The 17,942-nt window shown below is 38.7% G+C and overlaps 1 protein-coding gene across 1 annotated transcript in view; it reads right to left on the reverse strand.

The window, feature by feature from the left end:
• Positions 1–13,966: 13,966 nt before the first annotated feature.
• TRDMT1 (tRNA aspartic acid methyltransferase 1) overlaps positions 13,967–17,942 on the reverse strand; it is a 40,879-nt gene continuing 36,903 nt past the window's right edge. Inside the window, exon 11 of the mRNA XM_049777844.1 lies at positions 13,967–14,067. Within this exon, the coding sequence (XP_049633801.1) occupies positions 13,967–14,067 (101 nt within the window). The remainder of the gene's footprint in view (positions 14,068–17,942) is intronic.

Consider the following 17,942-nt stretch of genomic DNA (forward strand, 5'->3'; position numbering starts at 1 on the left):
AAGAGTGCCACCGGGTATAACCCCACCCCACCCCCCTTATAAAGAAATGTCTCTCCAGTTGGAGATTCCTTGTTGTGGTTAACCCCTTACCCCCATTCAATCCCTGGCACTGCATAAGATTTCTTGAGAACCACCAGGAGTCATTCCTGAGCACTGCCAGATGTGGTCTAAACTCTGTTCCCCCCACCAAAATGAGCCTGATATCTAAAACAGGTTATGAGTTGAAAATATTTCTTTCAAGTTATATTAGGTCCAACAAGCTGAGTGTATGTTTTGCCAGTTGGAGACCTGAGTTTGATCCTCAACATCACCTGGTCACTTGAGCACTGCCATGAGTCACCCCCAAGTAAGGAGCTGGGGGCATATCCCAAGCAAAAACAGTTGTGATTCCCCCCAACTTTTGTCCAAGATGCATCTAAAATTTTGAAGAAGAAAGCAAGGGATACTTGACAGAATGAGACATTCTAGACTTTAGGATAAAATGGGCTGAATTAAAATCTTCCAGAAAAAAGAACCAAATTATGATGAAATTTTCCTTAAGCTCACTGAACTCAACAAATCTTCCCAGCATAGCGAAGATCTTCAGGTGACCTTAGGACAACTTGCTCTTTCACAGGATGTTCCTGTTTTACTAATGTATTGTTTATTATGATTATTAAACAAAGTCAAGATAATTTCTCAGCTTCCATTCTAAGAAGATAATTCCTCATTGTTCCTTCTGTTATAAAGAAAAGAAGGAAATAGTCCCTTTAGGTTTGCCTAGCTTTGGGGAGGTGGGGGAGTCAAGGAATGTTTGCACCTAGTTCAACTACTCAATCCCAGTGTGATCTATAGTCCTATCCTATAGGACTATCTATAGTCCTATCCATGAAGGAGAGAAAAATCAACTACCCTTCCCTAAGTATTAACGCCCCTGTCTCCCTAACTCAGAGCTACTTTTGCAAATACCAATAACAATCATTTTTGAATTTCAGCTTTGAGAACTATGGAGGTGAATCATCTCCTCTCTCCTCCCTTTGGGTCTTAATTCTCTAGACCTGCAGTCCTGCCTTTCACCAGTGAGCAAAAAGTTCCTACATGCACCCCACCTAAAATGCATTCCCCAAATATTTTGCCAATGCCCATGATATGCTTGATGACAAGAAAAGCACAGAAACCACCTCATGCTTTAGTATTAATAACCAGTTCAGCTCATTTAATCCTACCACAGTGCCTCCTAAGGAAGGTCATTCCAGCCCTTCCGCAAGCATCTAAAACACTTAGCACAGTGAACTCAGGCATATGGGAAGGTCCCTTAATAGACCCCATAAATCAGCATCAAGCTCCCCCTTCCTTCTCTTCTTCCACTTGGGTTTTGGTGTCTCTGAGAGAGCAGTGGGAGAAAATGTCACTGTTAACCTCGAAGCCTTCAGTCTAAGGAAGATGAGGGAACTGGGAAGAAACAGGCAGGAAAGCAGGCTTGACAGGAAACCCAGGCCAGACTCTCACCCTCCCCCCAACCACCACCATCTAGCTAGTTCCATTACATTCCATCATCTCAGTCTGCCTCGTCCTTCCCTTATGCCCTTTGCATTTTCATATCAGTTTCAAACAGGCTGGTAGAATTAATCATTTTTTTAAACATCATTACAGGAAACACTAGTGCATATAATGATCCCATTTAACCTTAATGACCCAAACTCCTCTTTTCTTTTTTTCTTTTTCCCCAGAGGCAGATTCTGTTTAAATAGGTACATTTACATAGGCCAGATTTGTACTTTTATCCATCTAAAATATCTGAGCAATATGAAATTGCTTCAACTAGCTCTGCATTTCCCATCAAGGTTTAGCTGAAATAATGAAAGAAATTGATGGAAGTTTAAAACTACTCATTTGCTCATTCCGTGGGAAATGCATTACCTCCTAGGAAATCACCAAATTCACGATGTGATGAACTGGTGAAGTTTCTGAAGGCTGCATAGGGCAGATGAAGGGAACAGGATCCAGCCATAGGTTCTCTGTGCTTATTACTTCGTTGATTGCAATCATCACTAAGTAGGATTATGAGTTAATTACTGCTGTTTGAGTAAGTCAGGTTGGGCAGAGATTTTTTCCAAGAAGGTAAGTCATTGCACACCCTGAGTTTAGAGGACTTCTTGGCTTCTCTCAGATATTGTTTTTAAAAACACAAGAATTCCTATAAAAACAATGGGAATATTGCCAGAAAATTTATGTTTAGAGGGCATAGGCAATATAGAAATAGAACTTCCCCTAAGGAGAATAGGGTTATAAGGACACAGACTGAATACTAAATGAAACAAAGATCACTAGGTCCTAGAAAATATGAAATATGTAGTGATGTGGCCAGTGTCTGTGGGACATTGGTTAGCTATAGGGCACCCAACAAAGCCAATATCACCTGTTCAAGGACTTCGTCAGCAATGAGAAAAACTTACTTCCTCTACCTTTGTGACTCCTGACTCATCCATTCTTAAATACAGTCATTATTTCCAGAAAACTGGAAAGCAGTGCAGAGAAGGCCATCTTGGATAACTCATAGGAGAGCCCTCCTGAATTCCCTTTCCAAGTCAACCTAAAACAATCAAAATAAGTTTTCTATTGGATGACCCCTAAAATGCCCTGAACTAGGTAATTTTAAAAACATAAATTCACTAGGCACCAATAAATGGTCCAAGGCAAAGGTCAGATTCTGTTTCCATGAGAGACTGTCTATACACATGGTCAACATTTGTTGAGGGAAGTAAGTATATCCGTTGGGGTGAGGGAGAGAACTGAAAAATGGGGGACAGACACAGATACTCATTAGATAGAGCTCTGCCGCTTGTACTTTGAATCCGGAAGATGCCAATAGAGTCAGTATACAAAGATGCCAAGGGATTAGTACAGAGACATCTTTATCTCAACAGAGACAGTTGGACTTCATGGAGGTGATTGATGGTAAAGGGAGTATTTTAACAAGGCCGATGGCTTCCAAAGGCCCATCTTTTTCAGGGATTTCGTTAATTGAAATGTCACACAGATCTGTGGGAAGATAAAAGGGTTTGTCTCCGAGGGCAGGAAGAAGGATGAAGTGGCCTCCACTCTACAACTAAGATCTGTAAAAACCTGACTTTACCCTTTTGTTTGTTTTCTTTATTGTGGCTTGGGCTAGATTTATAACAGAAATACTGTTAAAGCAGACTCTGTCTACAAATCCGAGACTGTGTTTAAAAGAGGCATAAGCAGTCCCCTCGGATTTATACACAATCTGAATATTCAAATATTTTTTTCCTAGAATACCTCTCATGCTTCTCCTGTTCTGAATGACTATTAGAATAAGTCTGACCATTCTCCAGTGATAGACCCTCATGGTTCTGCTTTCATACTTGGAACATTCAAATGAAAGTCAGAAAATTATCACATTCCTCACTTTTGTTAGCGACCGTGAGAGGTACACTGTTTCTTACACTGGGTAAGAAAAAAACCTCTGTCCTGAAGAAAATAACATCTAGGAGGAGTATATGCCATCAGAATGCCAATGAAATGGAGCCATGGCTTTCAAGCCCGTTTACAGTGATCCAACTCTATGGCAGACCCTTGGGACAGACTTTTTGTTTTGAATGAAAGAATGTGTTTTAATTATAAAAGTTAATGCAGCTCTGTGACACTCCATTGCAAATTATAAACAAAAATTATAATTCAATTAGCCTAGCACAAGTCTCATCCATTATTATTTTATTCAAATTTAGTTTCAGATAAATCATTTCATGCAATTATAATAACAAAAGACATACATATGGCTAGCTCCCCTTTTTATGTAAATCTCATTCAGTATCGAACTGAAATTTTCATATTGTGAAAAGCTGCATACATAGTTAGGTAGAAAAATTAGACACAGAGATGGAGTGATATCCAATTTACAAACTACAAAATGTGCCCATTTAAATTAAGTAATTTTTTACTATATGTAGAGCTATACCACTATTGCTAGTAACTTTAAAACATTTTTATCTGCTGGTGGGAATGCCGCCTAGTACAGCCTCTATGGAAAGCGATATGGAGGTTCCTTCAAAATCTGGAAATTGAGCTCCCATTCGACCCAGCTATTCCACTCCTAAAGATATACCCTAAGAACACAAGAATACAATACAAAAACCCCTTTCTCACACCTATATTTATTGCAGCACTATTCACAATAGCCAGGCTCTGGAAACAACCAAGATGCCCTTCAACAGACGAATGGCTAAAGAAACTGTGGTACATATACACAATGGAATATTATGCAGCCGTCAGGAGAGATGAAGTCATGAAATTTTCCTATACATGGATGTACATGGAATCTATCATGCTGAGTGAAATAAGTCAGAAGGAGAGAGAGATGCAGAATAGTCTCACTCATCTATGGGTTTTAAGAAAAATAAAAGTCATTTTTATAACAATCCTCAGAGACAATGAGAGGAGGGCTGGAACACCAGCTCACTCCATGAAGCTCACCACAAAGAGTGCTGAGTACAGCTATAGAAATAACTACACAGAGAACTACCATAATCAAGTGAATGAATGAGGGAACTGGAAAGCCTGTCTGGAGTACAGGTGGGGGTGGGGTGGGATGGAGGGAGATTTGGGACATTGGTGATGGGAATGTTGCACTGATGAAGGGGGTGTTCTTTACATGACTGAAACCTAATCACATTTATGTAATTAAGATATTCAAATAAAGAAAAGAAAAAAGAAAAAAAAACATTTTTATCACTTTCAAAAAAACCCCTACACATCCTTTAACACCCCACCCCCAAGGAAACCTTATACAAATTCCTTTTCTCCTACTACTGAAAACCATTACTTTACCTTATCAAAACCTGGACCTTTCCAATATGTGAATGTATAGTGGTCTCTCAGCTTTGGCTTTTTTTTATATTGTTTAGTACTTCATTATTGTGCACTTCATTCCCTATTCTGGTTGCATCCATTCATTTTGTTGGATAAATTCTGCTTACCTATTCATACCAAATGTGAAATACAATAGCTGGGTTTTTTGGACCACACCCATTTGATGCTCAGGGGTTACTCGTGGCTAAGCGCTCAGAAATTGCCCCTGGCTTGGGGGGATCATATGGGACACTGGGGGATCGAACCTCGGTCCTTCCTTGGCTAGCGATTGCAAGGCAGACACCTTACCTCTAGAGCCACCTTGCCGGCTCCAATAGCTGTTTTTTTTTAAGCTTGTATGAACAGAGTATCATGATGAGTGTTCATGTATGTTTAATATATGGGTAATAGGTTTTCAGTTCCTTGGGTATAAACTAAGGTTAGAATAGTGTCAGAGGGTGACAGATGAAGGACAGCTTTTCAAAGTGGTTACAAATCTTTTCTTTTTTTGCTTTATTGATTTCACAATCCCATTTTCACTGTTGCTTTAATGTAAGACATTTGATGTATTTCCAATTTTCAGTTTAATATCTTGATTCCTTTAACCTCTACCCTCTTAAATTATATCATTAAGGCCGATTTCCCTTTGTGAGTCTTATTTTAATTTACTCACATCATTAAACTGGAGGTGTTACTTGTAAGTAGGAGGTAGTTGAATTGTATACTTCTATCCTTTCTGCCAGTCGTAATGTATTTGGTCAATTATAATGTAGCTGTGCTACTTCTTTCTAGTTTATTTTTCACGTTTCAAAAACTAATGTCTTGCAAAAATGTCTTTCATTTATCCATCTGAAGATAGCCTTTTTAAATTCTTTGCTAAATTCAGTTGCCTTTTCCATGATTTGTTTGCATTTTCTTTCAGTTACATTCCTTCTCTACTTCTAGGATTCCAAGTATGTGAAAGTTAGCTATTTTATTTTCTCCAGGTCCCTGATGATGGGGTTGTTTTCATTTTCTTGTTTGTTCACATTTTAATTGTTAGTTGTAAAACATCTAGTGACTTATTCTTGAGTTCACTAATACTATCAACTCATTTTCACACTGCTATTGAATTCATCCTGATGTGCTTATCTTGTTTATTATGTGATATATTATTCCAAATTGGGAGATACACATACTCTAGTGGCTCTTTTTTGTTTGAGGATCCAAACCTGGTGGTTCTCAGAGACTTCTCCCAGCTCCCTTCTGGAGATGATCAGGAGACCTTTTGGTGGGGAAGGATGGAATCCAGGCCTCCTGCATGTTCAGCCTATTGGGCAATCTTCTCCTCCCTATAGCATTTCTTTGTTAGCTTCTTAAACGTGTTTTATTGAAAAATTATATTGAACCTCAGCTTTTCTATTATTTTAATTGTAGCAATGTTTTTCATGAGTGTTTTAAATTCCTCACAGATAATGCCAACATTATCATCAATGCCAACATTGGTATCCACATTAATTAAAGCTAGTTGTCTTATTTGTGATTTTCCTGGTATTTGCCTCGACACATGAATTTAAATAGAATCTTAGAAGTATTGTCTATGAGAAAGAAACTTCAGAATCTATTTAAGTGTTTATCTAAACAAGTAGGCTCTCTGTTTGTTTCATACTCAGGTCCTAGTCTATTATTGAGGCCAGGGATTCTAGTGGAAGCTTAATTTTTATCCAGTTCTTCATGTTGCTTGCTGTGACCAGCTCCCAGGGATTCTTGTTGGTGCTACTCTAGGGAGAAGTAACTGAAGTAATAGGTTGGAATACTTAGATTGAGGTGATAATGGCATCCTAGCTCAGGACTTTTTGTTATTGCCCCCACCCCGACTACCCAGAGTCTCTTTTCAAGTGAGAGGAGTCTCAGGTCTACAGGGATTGGGTACTTCACCAGATGCGTACCACTGGTGTTGTTTGATCCTGAGGTAAGAGAAGTCAGTTCTAATCAGGGTAAGAATAAAACATCCTGGTCAGAATCTGTAAACAACCCAGGTACCTAACAACACATGATTGGCTAAAAACAAAACAAAACAAAACTGTAGTACATCTACATAATGGAACACTATGCAGCTAAAGTTTGCCTATACATGGATAGACATGGAAACTATTATGCTGAGTGATATGAACCAAAAGAAAAAGGATAAATGTAGAATAATATCACTCATTTGTCAGATATGAGAAAAACAAGGGGTAGTATGATAATAATACTAAGAGACTATAGAGACAAAGGTATATTTGTCTCTATTATCTCCCAAGAAGTCCAGCCCAGGGTAGAAAGTTCATCACAAAGAGCAGAGAGTATAGCTAGAGTAGAGAAGAGTTTACTAGGACTATGATAGATGTAATTGATCACTTTGGACAAGAACTTGGTGCTGAAAGGTGAGAAACTAAGAAGGGCAAGGCTATTTAACAATAGTGCATTAACAATAGTGCAAACTACAGTACCAAAAAGGAAAGAAGTGGGCCCGGAGAGATAGCACAGCGGTGTTTGCCTTGCAAGCAGCCAATCCAGGACCTAAGGTGGTTGGTTCGAATCCCGGTGTCCCAGATGGTCCCCCGTGCTTGCCAGGAGCTATTTCTGAGCATACAGCCAGGAGTAACCCCTGAGTACCGCCGGGTGTGGCCCAAAAACCAAAAAAAAAAAAAAAAAAAAAAAAAAAGGAAAGAAGTGGGGGGGGGGAGAGAGTGAGAGAGAAGCTATTTGCTTGCCCTAGACCTAGGGGATGAGGAGTTGATGATGGTGACTGAAAGATGGTGAAGGATGGTGTACATTGTATGACTTAAACCCAGCAATGAACAATTTTGTAACTACATTGCTTAAATAAAGCAACTAAAATAAAAACCATCCTGGCCCCCATTTGTCCAGTTGGGGTCTAAAAATACTAGCCCTGAAGTTACCTTCTGCTTGTAAGGTGGTCATGTCAATCAATTATGTCTTCCTTCAGACTTAAGGCTCTGTAACCAGATTACTTCTCTTACCAAATTTCAGAGTTCTCTTTCTAATGCCTTTTTAATTATCTTATAATTATATTTATTTGAACTTTATAATTCTTTACAATTCTATCATTGAGGAGGAAAAAAAAGAAAATAGCTTGAGTTCTTCTTGTACAGGCAAGAACTCAGAATAAAGTGTTTAATAGCATCTATATACAACTTCTCCCAAGCCAAAGAAATTCAAGCATTGATCTGAAATTATTTTTTGTTTTTGTAAATTATGTGTTTCAAACAAATAAAATACATAAAACAGAGTACTGCATTCCATTCAGTGCTTTCAATTTTTGCTTTGTGGTATGAAATACGACTGCAATTGTGTAAGAAATTAGGTGTGAGCTGGAGTAATAGGACAAGAATAAGCTGCTTTTCTTGCATGGTTGGCCCAGATCTCTAGCTCCCAATATGGTTTCCCAAGCCCACCGGGTATGATCCCTGAGTGCAGAGCCAGAAGTAAGCCCTGAGCACTACTCGGTGTGAAATACAGACACATACATACACAGAGAACCTTAAAAAGAATGGAAAAATAAAAAGAAACTAGATGAGCAAACTAACTCAGTAAAAATTATATCCATTATATTCATCCTACTTCTGTCAAATTCCTTGTTTAACCATAGACATAAATATGGCTGCAAATATATATATATATACATATATATATTTTGAGTTTAAAGTGATTTTTGTAATAAGATATTCCAAAATGAATCAGGATCCAGCAAGGACTTTCTTGGGCTGGTCACTTTGTGAACAGAAGTGGGAGATGGAGCCCAAGTTGAAGAAAAAAGAATAAGATGAATTTGGATAATGGAAGTTGAACTTGGGGAAAATGGAGAGAAAAAGTACCACAAAGAGACATTTTTAAGTACTGAGTAGAACATATTTTCGAGTGAAGGATAGTTAATTTGTTTTCAAGAAAGCTATATCATTTGGTATGACCGCCAGATATTCAAGTTACAAATGTGCCTGCACTATCATTCTAGAATATTTATAATAATAATCTAGAATAGCTAGAATTCTAGAATTATATCATAATCACAGAGGGAGTCACTTGGCAACACTATGGTAGGCATCGTAGGAAGTAAAGGTTCGGGAGGGAAATGGCTTAGATCACGAATGGCAGTAAATGAGCTGAGGAACAATTCAGTTCTACGATTTGGTTCTCTTTCCTCCTCCCTGTCTTTTAACTCTTCAGGTAATCTTATCTGATTATATAGTCAACTTGACTAAAGAAGCACGTTTCCTACTTACACTCTTATCACTGGACTCTGCCTCCATATGCGAAGACATAAAGAAGCAAACAAAACAAACACTCAAACATGGGAGTCACAGTATGTAGAGAAATGGGACCATTATGCACTAACAGTAAGAATTCTGTGCAGAAATGAGCTTTCTACTTTCCTGGTTTTGTGTAAATTTCTACCTACTCTTAGAAGAAAGATATGATTTAGAAAACTGTAAAGAAGAAGGGCATTGTACAGGAGAATTACATGTGTTGGACAGAGTTTAAAATGAGACCCAAACATCACAGTAAGTAGAAAGCAGATACAAAGAACTGGTAGCAGCTGGAGAGATAGTGTCAAGAAAAGGGCCCCTGTTCTGCATGTAGCTGACCTGATTCAATCCTTGGTAACCTTCAATCCCTATGGTAACCCTGAATCTCATAGGGGTGACCCCGAAGCAGTCAGGTGATGAAGTGACATCCCCCTTACACACACACGCGCGCGCCACTGCCCACTCTCTGTCCAACACTAAAGTCTTCATAAGAGAAACACCCATTTCATTTGCAAAATCACTCCCACAACTGTTTTAGCAGTAATTCAGTGAATGTTTTATGCATTACTTGGGGATTCTAAAAACATAAAAATATGAATCAGGGGCAGTAGTACAGCATATGTCTTGCATCTATAAGAATGTAGTTGATCCCCAGCACTGCAAGATATATGTATACACACACACACACACACACACACACACACACACACACACACACACACACACACACACACCATTCGTTCCAACATTCAGGTCTCTAGCTATACAGCCTTTTAAGTGGAACACCCATTTCATTTGCAAAATCAGTCCCAAGACTATTGTTTAGTAGTAATTCAGTGGATGTTTTATGCATTATTTGGAGGTTCAAAAAACATGAAAATATACATCAGGGGAAGTATTACGGTACGTGTCTTGCATGTATGAGTCTAGTTGATCCCTGGCACTGCAAAGTATACACACACACACACACACACACACACACACACACACACACACACACACACACACTCACACACACGTAGTGCTGGGAAATAGTTCTTCAAATTACAACCTGACAAAAAGAACCTTAGTGGTTTAAAAAAAGAATGGAAAATCAGCATATGGTTTGAAAAGGAAAATATTTTAATTACACAGTTTCAAAATGGAAAGCAATTATGTCCCAAAACTTCAAAAAGAGTACAAGGGGTCAAAGCAATAGTGCAGTAGTAGGGCGTTTGCCTTGTACAAGGCTGACCCAGGATGGACCTCAGTTCAATCCCCGGTGTTCATATGGTCCCCCAAGCCATGAGTGATTTCTGAGCGCATAGCCAGTAGTAACCCCTGAGCATCACCAGGTGTAACCCAAAAACCAAAAAAAAGATGAGTACAACAAACTAAGTATCAAAACAAAAACTCCAAGGCCTGAGAGATGGCACAGTGGGCAAGGAGCTGACCCAGGTTCAATACCTGGCATTACACATGGTCCCTCAAATCTCATCAGAAGTGAGATGAAAATTTCATCTCTGAGCAGAGTCAGGAATAAGTCTTGAGCACAATAGTTGTGGTGCAGAGACAATATTCAATAAAACCAGGAAAAAAATGTAGAAAATTTAAGAAAGTTCAAACTTATGCACACTCACTACCAATTATATATAGTAGCAGTCAATGAAATGAGTTTCTAAATTATGTGTATACATATATATTGATATGCCAACTAAATGACAATGACAAATTCTCTTCATTAATGAGTTTATGCTTCTTACTGAATTTTTTTAATGAGCTTGCCATTGTACTTTTTCATTTTATAAATTAAAGACAAAAATCACCATCTGCTGGGAATATTGCTTCAATAAGTTAAAATTTCATAAAGTTAAATGCTGTTTCTTAAGTAGCAAGCAAATGCCTACATAAAGCTTTGATGTGTTTATAGTTGGGGCACTTAAACATTATTTTGTATAACAATGCTCAGTGGGGCACACAACTATAATTTCAGCATATTCAGAAACGGTAAAACTCTAAATCTTTTTATTGGTGGAATCTTCCAGCACAGATGGAACTAAGGTGAAAGTGGCTTCTGGACACTAAACTGAAAGGTTTATCTTTTAAACAGACATGCAATTGGCATTTATGATTCTGTTTCAACACTGGTCTATATGTTCCCTCCACCCATATTTATGGCACTTTTTCTGAAAATAAAAATAAAAGCAAAACAAAAAGCTAAAGCAGAATCCAGGAGAGATTTTTTTTAAACTCTGGCAAAATGTAAATACATACCCCAATATGTACCTGTTCTAATGATTTTTTTTTTTTTGGTCTTGGGGCCCACACTCATAAGTGCTTAGGGCCTACTCCTGACTCTACATTCAAGAATCACTCCTGGCAGGAATGAGGGGAAAGGAGTACATATGAGGTACTACAGATTGAACTCAGGTTAGCCATGTGCAAGGCAAGTACCTTACCTACTGCACTATCTTTCCAGCCTAGAAGTGATTTCTAAATCTATAGTTCAGTGGGATTGTAAGTACAATATTACAGACTTTTTGGGAGGGCCACACCTGGTGATGTTCAAGGGTTACTCCTGGCTCTGCACTCAAAAATTGTTCCTGGCTCAGGGGACCATATGGGATGCTGGGGTATTGAACAGCAGTCCATCATGTTTCAGCCATGTGCAAGGCAAATGCCCTACCACTGCACCATTGCTCTGGTCCGTAAGTAAAATATGATGGAAATGCAAGGATTAAAAAAAAAAAAGAAAAGAAAAAGAAGGAAATGCAAGGATTACCTAGGCCATGTCTAGATATTTTGGAGGAGAAAGAGTAGGCTCAGGAGTTACTCCTGGCAGGCTTGGGGGACAATATGGCATGCCAGGGAGTGAACCCGGGTCGGCTGCATGAAAGGCAAATGCCCTCCTTGTTGTGCTAAAGCTTGGCACTTCAGAACATTTTTAATTCTGCTAACAGAACCTCTCTACACAGTAAACACTAACTCCCCATCCACAAACCCTGATCAGGGCACTAGTCATCTTGGCCCCTATAAACATGATTCTTTGACATACTATTCATTTAAGCAGAATCATATGTTTGTCCTTCTGGACATTTGGCTTTATTTTGCTAAATAATATCCCTCAGTATATGGTTTATTCATTTTTCTGTATATAGAAGCAGAGACTCATCCTGGTCAGCATAAGTGGGCTACTGCCCCTTTAAGGGTGAAGACCTCAGTTAACAGATGCCAGCCCCTTGTAACTGCTGCTGGAGGGCAGTTGGCCCAAGAATATATAAAGCTGGGGCTGAAGTGCTAGGGGCTGCTGACCCTACTGAATTGCTCCTGCTGGAAGGCTGCTGCCCAATGGCTGAAGAAACTGCTTGGCAACTCTTCCTGTTGCCTTTGGTCGCTACTGCTGTTGTTTCCCTTTCCCTAGCTGACTCTTTGCCCTGGTCCCAACCTTGGTCCTATCCCTTCCTCTCTCAACCTAAGGGACTGGCTTTAAGGCCCCTGGCCTCTCTGCTTTGCCTCTCCCTCAATTAAACACTGTTTCTAACCCTCTCGAGTCATTTCCACTCTTTGGCTATTATGACCAATGCTGCTAAGAACATCAGTATACAAATATCTATCCAAGTCCTTGCAATTCTTTTTTCTGGGGGTCAGGGGAGCAGAAGGAGGAAGTGAGGAGGGGGTAAGGCCTAAGAAGCTGGATTCAGGATCTGTTGCTGGCTGTGCATGGAGGAGCAAGCCCTGGCTGCACCCGGAGCCTTACCTTCTCTGCTATCTCTCTGGCCCCCTGACAGTCTTTAGGCCCTGCAAAAAATAAATTCTGATCATCTGGCATAAAATACCAAACGGGAATGGAGAGAGTGCAAGAATCTTAGTGTGTGCTTTGTATGTGGAAGAACAGAATATAAGCCCCAGCACTACATGATCTTCCAAGCACGAGGCAAGCCCCAAACATAAAGCGATGAGGAGCCAATGAATAACCCCAGTTTTATTTATATTTAGCCCACACATCTAAACTGAACATTAATAAACATACTATCATGAGTGGGTCTAAGGGTGTAATTCTTTAGTAGATTGCCTTGAATGTGCGAGGTCCAGAACCATAGCATAAATAGATAAATAAGGCGCAATGAATAAAATATCTGAGAGTTGGGACGTGGCTCTAAGTGGCAGAGACAAGCCTGTCACCCATGTGGCTCTGGCTTCCACTCCCAGCAACACATGCCCCAGAGCAAAACAGATGACACCACAACCAGAAAAAGAAAACCATAATAAAAATATGTGCACTCGTCAAATAAAAAAATAAAGAAATGTTTAAAGGATTAGAATTAAGTGGACAGTTAGATATCTGAAACTGGCTAGAATTCAAATAATTCTAGAATTAGAAATCATCTATTGCCTAAGAAAAAAAGGCAAAAAAAAAAAAAAAAGGAACTGGGATGATAGTAGGGAACTTGCCTTGCACACAGACAACTGAGCTCCATCCCTGGTACCACATAAAGTCTACTGAGTCATGCCAGAAGTGATCCCTTGTGCAAAGAGCCAGAAATAAGCCCTGACCACTGCCGGGAATGGCCCCCACAAAAAACCAAAATGATACCAATTTCTTCAACATACAAAAGCATTTCTCCATTCATTATACTATGTGTTATAACATCTTATACTTTAAAAATAAAATATTATTGTGGCAGGCTTAAAAAATTATAGCTGTATAATTTAATGACACAATTAGGAATTTTTCTGATCAATTCCAAAGTTCTTATAAAAATAGAACTCAAAATAATCCAGTTGGATTTCATCAGAGTTTCAAAATTATTATGACACAAATGAATTACCATTATTCAGTTATTTCCAAATTATTCATATAAGATTTTTATTAATCTAGCTACAACAAGCACATTAAGACTATTTCCAAGTAAACGATAACGCTGTCTCACTGCTATCTTCTCAGGAAATCCTAGAAAAAAAAAGACATAACAATGTTAAAAATATTTTCGTCTATTTACTTCGACTTAAATAATTTCATTTCTAACACAGTGCTTATTTACATAAATATATCCCTAAGATCACCATGAAACAACATTAATGAATAAAAATGAGACTAAAATATACTACAGATCACTGCTTTGCCATATTGATAGTCTCTTGTCATAGTATTTAACATGCCCAGTATATACACACACTAACATCCATGCACCTCCTTGAAATCTGTGATTTAGGTGAACTTCGGGAAAAGGCGGAAAAACCATTACTTTATAGGGGTTTCTTTCATTCAGAAACAATTTTAGGGAGATAAAATTCACACTCTATAAATTTCACCCTCTTAAAACATACAATCAAGTGGATCCGTCTCCACTAACTCCAGGATATCTTCATCAGCTCAAAAACAAGCCAGTACCAGCAGCAATCACTTCTCTTCCCCACCACCCCCAGCTTTATTTTTCTATGGGTTTTTGCATTCTGAATATTTACTATTGATATGTGTTCTTTATTTTCCATTTTTCTACCACATGCCCAGTGGTGCTCAGGGCCTACTCCTGGTTCTGTGCTCAGGGATCATACCTGGAGGCCTCAGGGAGCTATTTAAGGTGCTGAGGATAGAACACGGGTCAATCACATACAAGGCAAGTGCGCTCCCGATGGATACCATAATATTCATACTGACATGTGAGCTCTCTACTTGAATTCTTATAAATAGTGCTGTGATGAACAACATGTCTAAGTTTTTATCTAGATAAAACAGTTTCCGTTACCTTGGATATATACATAAGGGCGAAGCTACAGTAAATCTCTGCTTTATATGTAACAGCTGAGAATCTGACAGGTGTGTTACCTGAACAGTTGCTGCATTTAAACCCCATCTTTGCCCACACAGCTAGAGCTTCTCTTTTCATACGGTATCTCACTGTGAGTCTGACACACAAAAATTAATGTTATTTGGTATCTTTTCAGATGCCTCTTGGCCATCTGTTTATTTCCTTTGTTGAAATTTCTGTTCGAATCCTTTGGTCCATCATTAAACTGGGTTTACTTTCCTTAATGGATGTATTGGATGAGCTCTACCTATTGCTATTGCAAAGGCCTCACTTGTTTTTCTATATGATTTCAATGAATCACATATATACATGTGATTTTATATATGTTTTCAACAAATTAATCTTCTCGTTGAACTTTTTAAGAAAGAGAAATGAAGGGCCAGAGAGAAAACTGAGCATATGTTTTTCATGCAGAAGACCTAGGTTTCATTCCTGGCATTATATGGCATTATACCGCTGGGTACTTCAAACCCTTGAGCACTGCTAAATATGACCTCCCTCCCAGATAAAAATCACAATATGAAACAATAAATAAAACAAAGAACAATAAGGTCTGGGGATCTAGTTCAGGGATAGAAGACATCCTTATGGGGGAGGCTCTCAATTTGATTCCTGAGACTACACAAAAATAAATAAAAACAATAGGACCCAAGGAGTCTATTCTTGGAATAAAGCCTAGCAAATGATGAACATAAAAGATTTCCCACACATCAAAATATACACTATTATGCTATTTACAGTGCTGGAATGTCACATTCAGGTTCTTTTATATAGCAATTAAATAAAGGAAAGGCAAATTAGGTAATAAAATGGGAGAAAAGATTAGAGCATTGAGAATAACCAAATTTCATAGATTTGTAAGCCCCAGAAGATAGATTATAATAAAGTGCTTCATTAACACTTGACATTATACTTACTGCTATAAAATACAAGTGATTTCCATATAAAACTTATTTGCAATTAAGCAGCATCCTAAAATTACTATTATAAAGATAATGTCTTAGGCAAGCACATTAGTAATATCAGAAATGACTAAGTTCAAAGTAATCAGAGGTACAAATATAACTGCGAATAGGCTTTTAGACTACTCAGAGATGGTCAGTGTTAATATGCTAGCAGAAGTGAAGAAAGGTTTAAAAATGTGCTAGATTTTTAAGTCATAATATGCAGCTCAGCAACTGCTGAGACTAAGTGGAGACTATGCAGGAGCTCAGACTCTGCCCATGTTGGGTCCAGAGTCGATGATGTGGGGAACACATGGGAAAGATTGTTCTGTTGAGGGTCTGTCTAGTCCAGGCTGAGACTAGGGCAGGCTTGACTGTAATAATGCATCATATGAGTTATTAAGTTCAAGTCACTTTAAAGACTTCCTTGTATGCAAGATAAATAAGTTTTCAAAAGGCTTTTCAAAAACTCTTTATCTGGGGCCGGAGTGATAGCACAGCGGTAGAATGTTTGCCTTGTGGCTGACCCAGGATGGATCTTGGTTCAATCCCTGGCATTCCAGATGGTCCCCTAAACCAGGAGCCATTTCTGAGCACATAGTCAGGAGTAACCCCTGAGCATTGTGAACCCGCAAAAAATTTTTAAGAAAAAAATCTATATCTTACCCACATTTTAGTATATGAGATAAAATATTCATGATTAGGAAAGTAAATAATGTGGTATAAGCATTTTACTGGCTGACATAGCAACCATCAGAGCAACTCTATGATTTGTCAGCTTTTGTTCATTTGCTCATTTTACAGGTGCATGCTTAAGTGAAAGGAGGAGACAGTTAAGGTAGGATTTGAACTCAGTTCTGTAGCTCCCCCAGGGTCCATGCTAAGTCTCATTATTGATTCCCAAATGACTAGTTAGTATTTCTTGAAAAACCAAGCAGGAGAGTAATACTCAGAAGTTGATTTTTGATAAATAGTGTATCTCCTTTTTCTTTCTCTCTGAAGTTTGAAAAGGCATACTGCTCAGAAGATAGAAGATAGCAGGCATACAGCTCTGATAGAAGAGAAAAAAAATGAAAGGAGTGACTAGAAAGACAAAGTGGGAATGAAATTCTTGAGTTCAAGTCTCAGCTCTTTTTTAGGATATTTCCCTTTACTCTTGAACATAAACAAACACAAGGAAAGTCTCTGTTTCTCTTCCATAACACACCCCAGGATGTTTGGGACTGAATGAGATCATAGAAAAAAAAAAAAAAAAAGAGAGAAAGAGTGAGAGAGAAATACAAATAATCCTGACTCCATGGCTACAAGAGAAACACTTAGGAAGTCAAATAATTTGGGGGCAGGTTTTGCTTCCAAAAAACAAAACAGTGTGCTCCAAAGCCTCACTGTAATCTCTGAGTTAGAATTTACAATAAGGTCTGTCCTTCAAGTTGTGTGCTTCAAGAATCATACTATACTGAAAGCAAAGCTGCTTTGGATTTAGCCAGTGACTGTTTTGCATTCAAACTCCCAGGTAACATTTTCTTCTTGAGTAACACTGGAAGTCTGTTACCTGAGATTTTAGTCCCCCTCCCTTTCTACCAGCTAGTGATTCGAGCACAGGAATAAGGCAGGGATGAAACCTGCAGCAGACAGAGTGGGGCCGTGAGTGCGATGGGGGAGACAGCAGCCCTAAGAGGAGAAGACTGCAGCAAATGATACTTTTCTGGGTTGCAAAAGATGCTGGGCTGATGCCTGTCTTGCTCTGCACTGAGAGATTTCCTCCTCCAGGTCCCCCAATCTGTCAACTAGAGCATTTGTGCTCCTGCCCTGTCTTTGCTCTCCACTGAGGAAAGTTCCTTCTCCAAGCACCTCTCCACCTTCTCATTTGCCACAAAAACCTTTTAGGAAAGACAGACACATGATGTATATCTTTGTGAAGAATAAATACAAATGCATCCCCAAGGGGGAAAAAAAAACACAGATTCTTCAACTACTTTAAACCACAATTCTTCAATTGCTTTGTGGAGAAATGTGCTAGATATTCTTTCACAAGATCTAGTGTGGGGTGATTAGACTGCAACCTCAGAACA

Source organism: Suncus etruscus, chromosome 7 (genome assembly GCF_024139225.1).
Source record: "Suncus etruscus isolate mSunEtr1 chromosome 7, mSunEtr1.pri.cur, whole genome shotgun sequence".
NCBI classification, from domain to species: Eukaryota; Metazoa; Chordata; class Mammalia; order Eulipotyphla; family Soricidae; genus Suncus; species Suncus etruscus.